Below are 14,237 nucleotides of genomic sequence, written 5' to 3'. Positions count from 1 at the left end.
CTTTTCACAAAGTGATGAGGGCGGCATAGAAATATCACTCGCATGTAGATTTAGGTGCTATAGCGTTCTGTTGGCCGAGAAAATGTAATCTCCATTTGCTTCCATGTGAGATAGGTGGCATACCAAGGTGCAGTAAAGGTCCCACGCACCCAGCATCGGGCTGAAGTCCCTCAGGCCTGTCAGAGGAAAGGATTCTGAGGGCCCACCCTAGGGGTCCTTTATTGTCAGAGCTTGTGCCCACCAGAGGATCTTTTGGTGCTCTGGTGGGCCAGTGTGACACTGCACATACAGTCAGGTCTATAAATATTGGGACAGGGACACAATTGTAACATTTTTGGCTCTATACACCAACACAATGGATTCTAAATGAAATGAACAAGATGTGCTTTAACTGCAGACTGTCGGCTTTAATTTTGAGGGTATTTACATCCAAATCTGGTGAACGGTGTAGGAATTACAACAGTTTGCATATGTGCCTCCCACTTAAGGAACCAAAAGTAATGGGACAATTGGCTTCTCGGCTGTTCCATGGTCAGGTGTGTGTTATTCCCTCATTATCCCAATTACCATGAGCAGATAAAAGGTCCAGGGTTCATTTCAAGTGTGCTATTTGCATTTGGAATCTGTTGCTGTCAACTCTCAAGATGAGATCCAAAGAGCTGTCACTATCAGTGAAGCAAGCCATCAATAGGCTGAAAAAACAAAACAAACCCATCAGAGAGATGGCAAAAACATTAGGCGTGGCAAAAACAACTGTTTGCCGACACACCGGTGAGCTCAGCAACACCAGAAGACCACGGAAAACAACTGTGGTGGATGACCGAAGAATTCTTTCCCTGGTGAAGAAAACACCCTTCACAACAGTTGGCCAGATAAAGAACACTCTCCAGGAGGTAGGTGTATGTGTGTCAAAGTAAAAAATCAAGAGAAGACTTCACCAGAGTGAACACAGAGGGTTCACCATAAGATGTAAACCATTGGTGAGCCTCAAAAACAGGAAGGCCAGATTAGAGTTTGCCAAACGACATCTAAAAAAGCCTTCAGAGTTCTGGAACAACATCTTATGGACAGATGAGACCAAGATCAACTTGTACCAGAGTGATGGGAAGAGAAGAGTATGGAGAAGGAAAGGTACTCCTCATGATCCTAAGCATACCACCTGATCGGTGAAGCATGGTGGTGTTAGTGTCATGGCGTGGGCATGTATGGCTGTCAATGGAACTGGTTCTCTTATATTTATTGATGATGTGACTGCTGACAAAAACAGGATGAATTCTGAAGTGTTTCGGGCAATATTATCTGCTCATATTCAGCCAAATGCTTCAGAACTCATTGGACGGCTCTTCACAGTGCAGAAGGAAAATGTATTTATGGACCTGACTGTAATGTCATGGCAGCAGTGGCTTGTTTAGCTGTGGTAGCGTTCTGCCATGCAAGCAGATCCTCCTCACTTTGGCAGCGTACCAGTCAGAAGATATCAACAGCCATAACCTGTTCTGCCTATGATGGTTTGGCTCATTGCCTTCAGAGAAATTTGAGAGCTTCCATAGAGCTGCATTTCATGATCAGAGCTCTCCTCTGACTACATGAAGTCAGTTCTGTAATAAGATTTTATGAAAGGGGGGTTTCTGGTAGTACAATATTGATGAGTGGTCCTCAGGCTAGGTCATCAATATCTCATTGGTGGGGTCTGACTCCTGACACCCCCACCGATCAGCTATTTGAAGACACCACAGTGTTCTGGTGAGTTTGCAGCCTCTTCATTGGCCAGTGATGTCCCATGGCAAGTGAATGGGCCCGGGCTGCAGTACCAGGCGCAGCCGCTTTACAATGTACGGCATTGCTAACTGGAGAACCGTAAAACTGCTGATTGGCAGGGCTGCTGGGAGTCGGACTCCCACTGATCAGCTATTGATGACCTATCCTGAGGAAGTAATTGAATGAAGAGACCGGCACTCCTTGCTGCTCACATTGCTTTGATAAAGGCACTTGCATGTGTTGAAATGTGCGTCACCTCTTCCATGAGTGGCGAATAAACCCAATATAATTGCAGGTCTCTTCCTTCATTTAAGCATCCGGAGTGACATCCGCTAACCGCGCACCCATACCTTCACGCAGTGCCGCCCGACTATTCGTAACCTCTCCCGCCCCCCATTCTGAGGACAGTCATCCGTATACTACTCCCAGAAACCCCCTTTCAGGATATGTTATTTGCTGCAGCAAAATCTGCATAAGCTACATACAGATTTTGAGGCGGATTTCATCCTCTGTGTTGACAAGGGTGAATTCCATTTCCACTACATCAAATCTGCAGGATAAATCCCCACCACTGGTGAAATACCGGTAATGTGCCTACTGCATTGTGGAAAGGTTCGGCAGTGTGGCCGTGTCCTCAGAATTGGTGATACCTCAGCCACCTGCTTTGAGTGACCAGACTACAACACTTTGCTCCTTTCACACTTTTTATAAAACACAACACTAGTATGGATTGACACTCTTGCAATATAGCAACCAGATAAGCTAAAAAATACATAAAATGGATGCATAAATACTAACTAGTCCTAATATAGCGTACCCTTTACTGATTAGCTCCATTCCCCAAGAGTATTATCATACAAAGGACAAAGTAACACAAATAACACATAAATGAAACACCAGTATAATGTGAATCCAGGTGTCCTTTTACACTACTTGCCACTGAAATTGCTGGTACTCTCGTGCCCGCGCGGAGTTGCAGTTGAAATTAATGGCATTTCACAGGTACTGGTGTTAGGACAATTCTGGGCAGCGAAAATCCTCCATGAACAGTAGAGGGATACACTGAAAGGAATCTGTCGCCTCAGTAAGCACTGAGAGAGTAGTAGTACGTGAGTAGTACTGGTGACACTGATTCCAGATGGCCACTTTATATGTCTATACTCCCCCGGTACCCCGCTGTGCTGCCACAAAGCTCCGCTGTAATACATAATGGAGAGGACCTCCTGATCTCCAGCTCAAGGTATTGCAGTGGAGCTTTGCAGAGATATGTGGTGGCGGAGCATCAAGGTAGCGCTCTGAGGTCAGTTTCAGCAGTACTAGGCATGTAATCCTGCAGATGGTGCTTGCTAGAAGTGACCGATTCCCTTGAAGCACTGACTCTCCTCGGTGGAAGCCCTTTCTTAACCTAAAGGGAGTCTTTCACCGAATATGACTATTACAGACCACTCAGATCAGGTTCTCCATTACTTTCCCCAGATTACTATAGTACCTTTCATATTGCAGTCCATCGCCGATTTGCTCCAAAAACACTTTTATACCATATGGTAATTAGGGTCTTTATGTGCCCAGGGGGCGGCATTCTTGCAGCCAGTGCCCAGGCCCCTCTGCGCTTTGCTTACAAAACCCCTCCTCTTTCACCCCTCTGGGGATTACCTCTTCCTCTGACTGAAATCTTGTGTCCTCACCGCTCCACACATTCCCGGCGCGTGCGCACTGCATTGCCCATTATGGGCAGAGGAACAGGGACTTTCAATGAAATATGAAAGGTACTATAGTAATCTGGGGAAAGTAATGGAGAACCTGATCTGAGTGCTCTGTAATGGTCATATTTGGTGAAAGACTCCCTTTAAAGACCTGCAGCCATGCTAATCCTAATTTAACTCACATGCTAGTCATATAATCCTCTTTATTTGTTATAGACACCAACCTTTCAAGATGGCTCCGACTTTGGACTGGGGAAAGCTGATGAAGGTTGATCCAGACGGGCTTTCTTCTCAAGAAAAGTTAGCAGAGAAAATGCTGAAGACGTTGTCACAAGTAAGGGCTTTATTTTCCAGCCCTGTTTGATTCTTTCTGGTTATATTTGGTGTCATTCTTACCGTTTCTGATGTCCAGAGTTGATACTTTCTGGGAATATTTAGTTGGTGTCATTCTTACCGTTTCTGATCTCCAGAGTTGATACTTTCTGGGAATATTTAGTTGGTGTCATTCTTACCGTTTCTGATCTCCAGAGTTGATACTTTCTGGGAATATTTAGTTGGTGTCATTCTTACCGTTTCTGATCTCCAGAGTTGATACTTTCTGGGAATATTTAGTTGGTGTCATTCTTACCGTTTCTGATCTCCAGAGTTGATACTTTCTGGGAATATTTAGTTGGTGTCATTCTTACCGTTTCTGATCTCCAGAGTTGATACTTTCTGGGAATATTTAGTTGGTGTCATTCTTACCGTTTCTGATCTCCAGAGTTGTGTTGGTCCGTCACTCCTTTCATGTATTTTGTGTTCTCACAGGTGAACGGCAGTGATTTAAAAGGAGAAAGCAATGAAAACCTGATACAGCTTTTCCGACTCACACAGTCTCTAATGAAGGTTTGAAGAAACTCTTCTTATAACCGATTGTATTAAATATAGCTTTACTATTGTACGTCAGCCATACTATTGTGTGCCTTTTAGATATGGTGTCAGGGAGTCGTGCAGACATCCCTAATAACACCAGTAAGTAAAACTGAAATACAGAAAAGGCTGATGTGCTTACCATTAAAATTCAGCTTCCACTGGGCCTTCTACGGGAAACAACTGAGCATCATCATGTTTTGGTTATTCCGATAGAAGTAAATGGAGAGAGCTGTGAACATGCAGAGCCACCTTTCTTTATTCTCTACCTGGAGGCGGGTTTAGGGGCATTTTCAGAAACCTGTTCAGCAACACTTCAGAGGGGTTGTCTAAGATAATTATAAATTGAAGCCATGCTCCCGAATCCTTAAAATCCCTAAAATTAAGTACTTATGTACAGACTGCAGCATTTTTTATGCTGGCTTATGGCACGTGAGCGCTGCAGCCAATCATTGTCCAGGATCGGCTGCAGTGGTCACATGCCATATGCCTGCACATTGCCACTGCAGTCTGTAAGTAACCAGCAGGAGAAGGATCGAACCAGCAGTGCAAGGTCAGCATTTATGGGTATTAATTATCTGAGACCACCCCTTTTATAGAAAACTGTCACCATTAGAATGCAGTGCAATCTGCTGGCACCATGTTATAGAGCAGGAGGAGCTGAGCAGGTTGATATATAGTTTTATGGGAATATATTGAACAGTAATTTATTCTTTAACATCTCTGCCCTTTCTAAGCTCAGTAGTCAAGTGGGCGGTCTTATCACTGATTGACAGCTACAGTATCTATCTATACACACTGATGCAAGGAAGGCTGTTAGTTATTGATAAGACTGCCCATTGGCTTCTGAGCTCAGAAAAGGCAAGACATTTTAATATATAAATTACAAGTTTTACTGAGTCTTTTCCCATAAAACTATATATTATATTCTTCTCAGCTTCTCCTGCTCTATAACATGCTGGCTGCATTTCATGGTGACAGGTTCCCTTTAAAGGGGTTCTGCACTTTGTTTTAACTGATGATCTATCTTCTGGATAGATAATCAGCTTCTGATCGGCGGGGCTCCGACACCTGGGACCCCTGCCGATCAGCTGTTTGAGAAGGCTACGGCTCTCCAGCAGCGCTGCGGCCTTCTCACTGTTTACCGCTGGCCCACTGACGTCACGACTAGTATCAACTAGCGTGGGCGGGGCTAAGCTCCATTTAAGTGAACAGAGCTTAACCCGCCCACTCTAGGTGATACTAGTCGTGACGTCAGTGAACCGCCAGTAAACAGTGAGAAGGCCGCGGCGCTGCTGGAACGCCGCTGCCTTCTCAAACAGCTGATCGGCGGGGGTCCCGGGTGTCGGACCCCCCCACCGATCAGAAGCTGATGATCTATCCAGAGGGTAGATCATCAGTTAAAACAAAGTGCAGAACCCCTTTAAGTATTCATAGTAGTGGTATTAGGTAAAAGAAGTGCTTTGGTCGCCTCACATGCTATATGCTTTAATGTACCTGTAATCCTGGAGGTGGTCACAGTCACTGTGGAGGCTCCATAAACACACTCCTTTTTGCTTGATTAATGTCCCTGAGGCCTGGATATGTCATCACAAGCCCGTCCTAAATGCCTGCCGCAGGGACATTATGTTGAGTTTAGTCACATTGAGTCATGTTTCCTTCACAGCATTACAATGTCTCAATTACTGTCATCTAAATGTTAACTTTGTTTTCATAGATAAAATCTCAGGAGGTTGAGGTTGTATTAGAAGAAGCCGGGAAAGCGGGAGAAGAGCAAGTGAAGACTGGTAAATAGCCATGAAAGGTGTTCATGTTCTATCATAGTTTAGCTTCGTATTGCTGCTCAGCGCCATTCACGTCAATGGCATTGAGCTGCGCCTAGGCCATGTGACCGATGAATGTGATGTGACATGGCCTAGGCTTAGTTGCGAGAAATCCGCGCTGCTACTGCGAGCACCACTGCCCTCTCAAACAGCTGATCGGTGGGGGGTCCCCGGTGTCGGAGCCCCACTGATCAGATACTGATGACCTTTCCAGAGGATAGCTCATCAGTGTAAGGCCCCTTGCAGACGAGCGTGTCCGGATTAGGTTCAGATGCGTTGCGTCTGCGATCAGGGGAAATCGTGCAAGTGCGTATGCAATTTCACCCTAACCCGGACTTCACTGAAATTCGGGTTTGGGTTAGGTGTTCTGTAGAGTTTATTATTTTCCCTTATAACCTGGTTATAAAGGAAAATAATTCTTAACTCAACTCATCCTCTTGTTCGTGCAGCCGGCATTGTGTTCTTTCTTCTTCTTTTAGGACCTGCCAAAGGACCTTTGACGTAATCGCGCTCACCATGTGGTGAGCGCTGTGATGTCAGCGCGGTCCTGCTGAATGAAGATAGAAGGAATAATACAGTAAATTTACTTTATTCAATTTACTAGCATCATCACCTAGCAACCATGCGCGAAAATCGCTTTGCATCCACACTTTCTTGCGATTTTCACGCATCCACCATTCAATTCTATGGGGCCTGCGTTGTGTGAAAAACCGCAGAATATAGAACATTATGCGCTTTTCACGCAAAGCACAAGTGATGCGTGAAAATCATCGCTTATCTGCTCAACCCCATTCAAGTGAATGGGTCCGGATTCAGTGCTGGTGCAGTGCGTTCACCTCACGCGTTGCACCCGCGTGGAATTCTCGCCCGTGTGAAAGGGGCCTAATAGTCTTTGAAAAACCCTTTTAATATAAAAAACAATAGAAGTGCATTGTGCAGGTCATGTAGTGCTGGCACACTGGAGCGCCCAGGGCTTCTGCTTCTTCTTCTTCTGTTAATGAGATCAGAAGTTCAGGCCAGAGTGTAGTGGTGCATCTTTCCTTTAAGGGGTTGCCTGGTTTCTGGAAGAAACCGGATGACAGATGGCATCCTCCTGCTAAAGAGATGTGAGCGTTACTCACCTGACAGAGCCCAATATGCTATAGAGAAAAGAGATGTGAGCGTTACTTACCTGACAGAGCCCAATATGCTAAAGAGATGTGAGCGTTAGTCACCTGACAAATCCCAATATGCTAAAAAGATGTGAGAGTTACTTACCTGACAGATCCCAACATGCCGAAGAGGTGTGAGCGTTACTTACCTGACAGATCCCAACATGCTCAAGAGATGTGAGCGTTACTCACCTGACAAATCCCAATATGCTAAAGAGATGTGAGCGTTACTCACCTGACAGATCCCAATATGCTAAAGAGCTGTGAGTGTTACTTACCTGACAGATGCTAATATGCTAAAAAGATGTGAGAGTTACTTACCTGACAGATCCCAACATGCCGAAGAGGTGTGAGCGTTACTTACCTGACAGATCCCAACATGCTCAAGAGATGTGAGCGTTACTCACCTGACAAATCCCAATATGCTAAAGAGATGTGAGCGTTACTCACCTGACAGATCCCAATATGCTAAAGAGCTGTGAGTGTTACTCACCTGACAGATCCCAATATGCTAAAGAGCTGTGAGTGTTACTTACCTGACAGATGCTAATATGCTAAAGAGATGTGAGCGTTACTTACCTGACAGATCCCAATATGCTAAAGAGCTGTGAGTGTTACTCACCTGACAGATCCCAATATGCTAAAGAGCTGTGAGTGTTACTTACCTGACAGATCCTAATATGCTAAAGAGATGTGAGCGTTACTTACCTAATAGATCCCGATATGCCAAAGAGATGTGAGTGTTAATCACCTGACAGATCCCAACATGCCGAAGAGATGTGAGTGGATAGGTGATCGGTATCGGATCGGTGGAAGTCCGACTCTCGGCACCTCCACCAATAAGCTATCTCACACTTTTCAGTTTCCGGGGCTGGCATTTTCGAGCTCGGGTCCAGTTCACTTTCAGGTGAGCTGAGCTACGGTACCCAGCACGTCTACTACACGTTGTAGAGAACCGTCTGTCACACCTTCATACACTATACTGGCTCTGGCACTGCGGCAGCCTGAAACAGCTGATCAGTGGGGGTCCCAGGAGTCGGACTCCCAAGAATCTAATAATGATTTATCAGGAGGACTGAACCAAAGTGTCTATGAGAAAGTAACAGGGTTTACATGGTACTGATGTACTATAAAACCCTCACAGGGCACCGTATAGGGAGGCCCACAGGTAGTATACACTGGGGAAAATGTATCAAAACTGGTATAAAGGAAAATGCCTGTGCCAACCAATCGGATTCATCCTTTCATTTTTCAGAGCTCCTTTGGAAAATGAAAGGTGGAATCTGATTGGTTGCTATAGGCAACTAAGCCAGTTCTACTTTACACCAGTTTGATAAATCTTCCCCACTGTGTGCAATATAGCACATACCATGTAGGTTCCTTGCCAATAATTTTATAACTAAAGTGCAATACGCAGAATATGTCTTTACTTGACACCAATATTTTCTGTTTCATTTAACAGAAAACCAGTTAAGAAACAAAATGAAACAACTGGAAAATGAAATGGAGGTAAGATTTACAATCCATCCAGCAACGTTACCTATTGATGAGTATTATGTTTTGGCCCTTACTGACAAATCTTGTTTTTTAGCCATTCAGTATAAAAAGCCATAACTTTTTTTTTATTTTTTATTTAAATAATGTTTGCTTCTTTTCTCTGTGTTTAAACAGGCTTTATTTTTATGTAATTATTTTATTTTTTGCTTTTTATATGCAGGAAAATTTAAAAAATATAATAAAATTGTCTCTTTTGTTTATTTCACATTTTATCATTTTTATTTTGTGTGGTCTTTATTTATTTATTTATTTATTTAATTATTTATTTATTTTTTCACATTATACCTCCCCTGATAAGGTCATGCAAGACCTTTTGGTGGTGGTTTTAACTTCTGGCTCTGCTAAGACCCAGCAGGTCCAGCTGTTACTGGGCCCCTGGCATTACATGGTGAAGAGTTGCCATTCCAATGCTACACCAGCCCCTACCACTTTCCAGTTCCTGGTCCTGGCTCAATGCACAGGAAATGGCTTTAGGGTCCATTCACACATCTGCAAAATGGGTCCCCATCCGTTCCGTAATTAGAATATAAGGCACCGAAATCAACGGGGGACAACAGCGAAAAAAAAAAAAAAGTGTGATGACATCGTTGGGGGCTGCCCTATAAGGTAAAACCCTAATTAGACTAGGGCTAAACAGATGAAAGGTCCTCTTTAAGGTGAAAAATGGCAGGGTCCTTAAGGGGTTAATATTGAAAACCATGACCCTAGTGCATTAACTGGTTCCATTTATTGTATATGGAAGAGCTACAGTGCCTGCCATGAACTGAAGGGGTTGTATGACCTTGGAGAACCTACAGGCGGCGGCTTTCTTTCCATGTCTGCAGGCTTTGTCCTTTCCATTCTAGTGACAATTGTGACACCGTTTCTAGTTATAAAATGTAAATCCCCCTTATCTTTATCTGGGATTAAGATTGTGTATGATGTCTAAAGCTGCATGTACATGAGCCAATAATCGTCCAGACAATCTGCCTTGTTCATGGGATGATTCCGTCCTTCATGCAGGCACCACCAATCATAGTTCCTGGGCAGCATATCGTGTGGTCTAAACAGTGGTCTGCTGCTTGGGAAACCATGACTGTGTATGAGGACGAGGGATCGCTATAGTCATCCCTTGTTTTCATACTGTGGAGGAGTTAGCTGCATGTAAATGCGCGGTCTCCTCCACTGAACAGGCAGCCGGCTGTCAGGAATGAAAGCTTCCTTCAGAAGAATGCAGAATTGGCTCGTCTAAATCCAGCTCAACATTTAGTGCCTTTGTGTTTGCTAATTCTTCTACATGTAATGGGCAGGGTGTATTGATCGAAGTAGGAGTCGCTGGGTGGGAGAATGCATTGTAAGGGTACGGCGTAGTTTTGGAAGCCAAAATCAGGAGTGGATCATAAAAGGAAAGACAGTATACATGGCAGATACGGCTTCTCCCTTTTTTTTTTTTTTTATATATACCCATGGTTTTGGCTTCTAAAACTGCATCAGGAAACCTGACCATGTGGCCGTACCCTGGGAAGACGCTAAGGATCTTGGGGATAGCAGTTACATACACTTACTACCCATGATCAAATGTTATGTAATTATAAAATTCCTCAAATGTATTCAGATAAATGTTTATTCTTTTTCCAAACAGGGCTTTTTTTTTTTTTTTTTTTTTTTTTTTTTTTCTTTGCACTCGTTCTACTTCTGGCTTCCACATGTCCCATCTGCTAATTTATATGTCGCTTGGCTTTTTATTTAATGCAGATGGCACAGCTGTCCACGGGTACTAGAGATTCACGTTTTTTACGAGAAGAAATCCGTCAACTGGAGGAACAGCTGAGTCAAAGAGAGCGGGAACTGAAAGACTCAAGAAAAGAGCTGGAGAAGGAGAAACAAGTTAATGAGCGAGTGAGTGTTGTGTCTAGTGCCGGCGTGCCATTACCGGATGTGGCTTTGGATGTCATAACAGAAGTTGCAGTACATGTTTTTTTTCGTATTTGCAAAACTGTTCCATTTTTTTATCTTTTGCTGATCCTCAATGAGCACATCCCTCCTCACTGCTTAGATATAATATGCGTTCAAAACGTGAATAGAAATAAGGTTATAGACACTGGCTGAAGGGGTTAGCTTAAAGGGGTTGTCGGAGTTGGAGAATATATCTAAAGAGATTGTCCGGGTTCAGTGCTGATCCCGGACATATCCCCTTTTTCACCCAGACCGCCATGCTCCGATGCCTTGCACTGAACGGTGCAGGGCAAGAGCTTTTTCAATAGATCCATTGAGGTACTGGGTTTCTGCTAGGCAGAGGCTTCAGCCCGGCACTAACGGGTGGGCTTAGCAGTGTAAGCTTATGAGCAAAAAAGCCTTTTCCCTACGCGATACAGCACAGGGCAAGGGAGAGCATTGGAGCATGAAATAATCCGATGCTCATCTCAGAGGGGCTGCCTGGGTGAAAAAGGGGATATGTCTGGATTCGGCTCTGAACCCGGACAACCCCTTTAAAGGCAATGGCAGTGATAAAATAGTAAAAGAATGTATACTCGTTGCTTCAGACCCCCTCCATTCTAGCTCCGCTGTTTCATTCTCATTTACATGACTACATTGGCGATGTGCCTATGTACCGTAAATGATGGCTGCAGCCAGTCAGTGGTCTTGTGCCGTATACCACTGAGGCCAGTGATAGGCTGCAGTGGTCACGTGCTGTATACAGATCCTAGAGCAGTGATGGCGAACCTTTTACAGACCGAGTGCCAAAACTGCAACATAAACCCACTTATTTATCGCAAAGTGCCAACACAGCAATTTACCTTGAATACTATAGTCCAATATAGTATATTTTCACTGTACTTTATCATTTATCTACAATAGCCTGCCTACATTCAGTGCGCTGCCTGTGCTGTGCATAGTGCGCCCTACGCTGCTGAATGGCAGGAAAAGTCTAAGGCATATTGGTACACCATAGACTTTTTCCAGGGTGTGGGTGCCCACAGAGAGGGCTCTGAGTGCCGCCTCTGGCACCCGTGCCATAGGTTCGCCATCACTGTCCTAGAGCATGTCTTCATGGCTGCAGCAGTGGAGAGGAGTCCAGAGCAGAGGGGGTTTGAACCGGTGAGTAGGCGCTGTCCCTGCCTTTCCCTTATTTTTTTATTTTCTTTTTTCTCTGACAACCCTCTTTATTCAAACCAAATATTATTTTCTTCCCTATCCTTTTTCATTTTGTTTGAACTTGGGCAACCTCATTAATACGCCAAAATGTCACCAGTGTGGCTACACTTCTGTGTCTATTGCAAAATTAACTTCACAGCAAATCAGAAAAATGTCCCGTCCCGTCCCCCCAGAAGAACAAGACTAGTCACCAAACTCTGGCCGCTGCTCTGACGTAAAACGATGATATGTTATCAGTAGTCTTTAAATGCGCTCTAAACACTAAAGGGGGGATTAATCAAAACTGGTGTAAAGGAAAACTGTCTTTGTTGTCCAAAGGAGCTCTGAAAAAGGAAAGGTGGACTCTGGTTGCTATGGGCATCTAAGCCGGCTCTCCTTTACACTAGTTTTGATAAATCTCCCCCTAAGAGTCTGATTTATAATGCATTTCCGACAGTTTCTGGCATGAAAAAGTTGAAACTGCGCATTTGCAATTTTGCGTAAGTGCTATTTCTCCGCCACTTGTCCGAAAAAGGTGCTTTATCTTTTAGCTACTTATCTGGTGTAGAAGAAGTCTGAAATCTAAGCCAGGCAGGGGCTGGTGTATTCAGGTGAATAGACTGCCGAAGGCTGCGCCTAATTAGGCAGCACGTGGGGTTATCATAGACCAATGTACGCTGACCGTCTATGATAAATCAGGCCCTAACAGTGACATCAGGTTTCTATCAGATGGGTGTCCTGCATGGTAGATTTTGGGCGTTCAGGGCACAGATCTGCTGGGATCCTGATGTTGCGGCGTCTTCAGAGTAACACAATGTAAAGTAGCCATATATTAAATCGGAAGGGTGGTACATGCTCTCACACGATTATGAGCCAAAACCAGGAGCGGCTCTAAACACAGAACAGGAGCAGATCTTTCCCTTGTTCCTTATGTCTGTGGAGGCTCCAATCCTGGTTTTGGCTCACAATCACTGATGGAAAGCACTGGCATGTGAATTGGGCGTTACTCTGGCTAGTCTAATGAGGTTGTAAAAAGCTAAATCTAGTTTTAACCCTCAGCATGCTAACAGGGATGCCCCTTCTATAAACTGCAACAATTCTTCCGTAGAGAGAATGAGTCTTCTGCTCTGAAGCTACCAAATGGTCTCCTGGATGTAGAGGGAGACTTCTAGCTTTATGCCTGTCCTCTCATATTAGAATAGTGATCTTGTGGCAGACTTTCCCTATTAACGTGGGATTACAATAGGACAAAGAGTAACGACCAAACAAACTAATAACTATACAACTTTTACAAGTAGGTCACTTACAGTCACTGTCCCTCTCAGTGGTTTCCATGTTATTATTTTATTCAGGAATTTTCTATCCTTTTCTTGGTTTTACAGGGTAAATACTGGTATGGTCATTGCCATAGGCATTGTTATTTTATCACTGCTGTCATGTAAATTCATTTATCTGTAATTTTATATTTTAGCTTGCACTCAGAAATGAAGAAAGTGATAATGAAAACAGCAAGCTTCGGCGTGAGGTTGGTCTATCCTACACAAATTTCTTTTATGCATAATAATTGGTGCACAGGTCCACATAATGTAGTGCATTTTTCAAGCATGATGATTTTTTTTTATGCGCTTGAAATAAAGATTTGGAGGTTTTAACCACAATTGCCAGAAGATTTTTCCAGGATTCACAGCATAGCGTGCATTTCAATTTCATCCACTATGACACATGAGATTGAGCCCTTGACCTCTCTAGGGGCAGGAACACACAGAGATAGAGTTTAAAAGCCACCACCCACTCTTTCCCTTCAGTGTTTCCTGTCCCTACGGGGGCGTCGCACAGAGGCCTCCCAGAGGGGAGGTGAAGAGTTGAGTTTACTTTTACTTCTTAGATTTTGTGCCTTTTAGTGATAGGGTTGGCTTACCAATCTTCTCCTCTGCCCTCCCGCAGCTGTTGCTAAAGCTGGGCAGAGGAAGTTGGGGTGATTCTCGTCCCTGCCCTCCCCTTGCTGCATGGTCTCCCTTCCCTCTGGTGAGGAAGCAGACCTGGGAAAGCGGGACGCCGCACGCCAAACGGCCCGGCGAGGTTCAGAGGGGGCAGAGCTTCAGGTCGCGTGTGAGGAAGTGTCATCAGGCCTGGGACGCGGGCTGATGTCAGACGCCGCTCCATGTGAAAACGAGCAGGCGATTCTGACAAGGATGTCTCCACTGACTCCAGCAGCATGTCCG

The 14,237-nt window shown here is 44.3% G+C and overlaps 1 protein-coding gene across 1 annotated transcript in view; it reads left to right on the top strand.

The window, feature by feature from the left end:
- The window catches only part of CEP290 (centrosomal protein 290), a 173,127-nt gene that overhangs the window by 818 nt on the left and 158,072 nt on the right, over positions 1 to 14,237 (top strand). Inside the window, exons 2-7 of the mRNA XM_044280491.1 lie at positions 3,678 to 3,795; positions 4,269 to 4,346; positions 6,088 to 6,157; positions 8,807 to 8,853; positions 10,636 to 10,779; positions 13,487 to 13,540. Of these exons, the coding sequence (XP_044136426.1) occupies positions 3,694 to 3,795; positions 4,269 to 4,346; positions 6,088 to 6,157; positions 8,807 to 8,853; positions 10,636 to 10,779; positions 13,487 to 13,540 (495 nt within the window). The 5' untranslated portion in view covers positions 3,678 to 3,693. The remainder of the gene's footprint in view (positions 1 to 3,677; positions 3,796 to 4,268; positions 4,347 to 6,087; positions 6,158 to 8,806; positions 8,854 to 10,635; positions 10,780 to 13,486; positions 13,541 to 14,237) is intronic.

This window comes from Bufo gargarizans, chromosome 2 (assembly GCF_014858855.1).
Source record: "Bufo gargarizans isolate SCDJY-AF-19 chromosome 2, ASM1485885v1, whole genome shotgun sequence".
NCBI lineage: Eukaryota > Metazoa > Chordata > Amphibia > Anura > Bufonidae > Bufo > Bufo gargarizans.
Note: the sequence above shows the minus strand (reverse complement) of the source record. Positions and strands in the feature narration are given on the sequence as shown.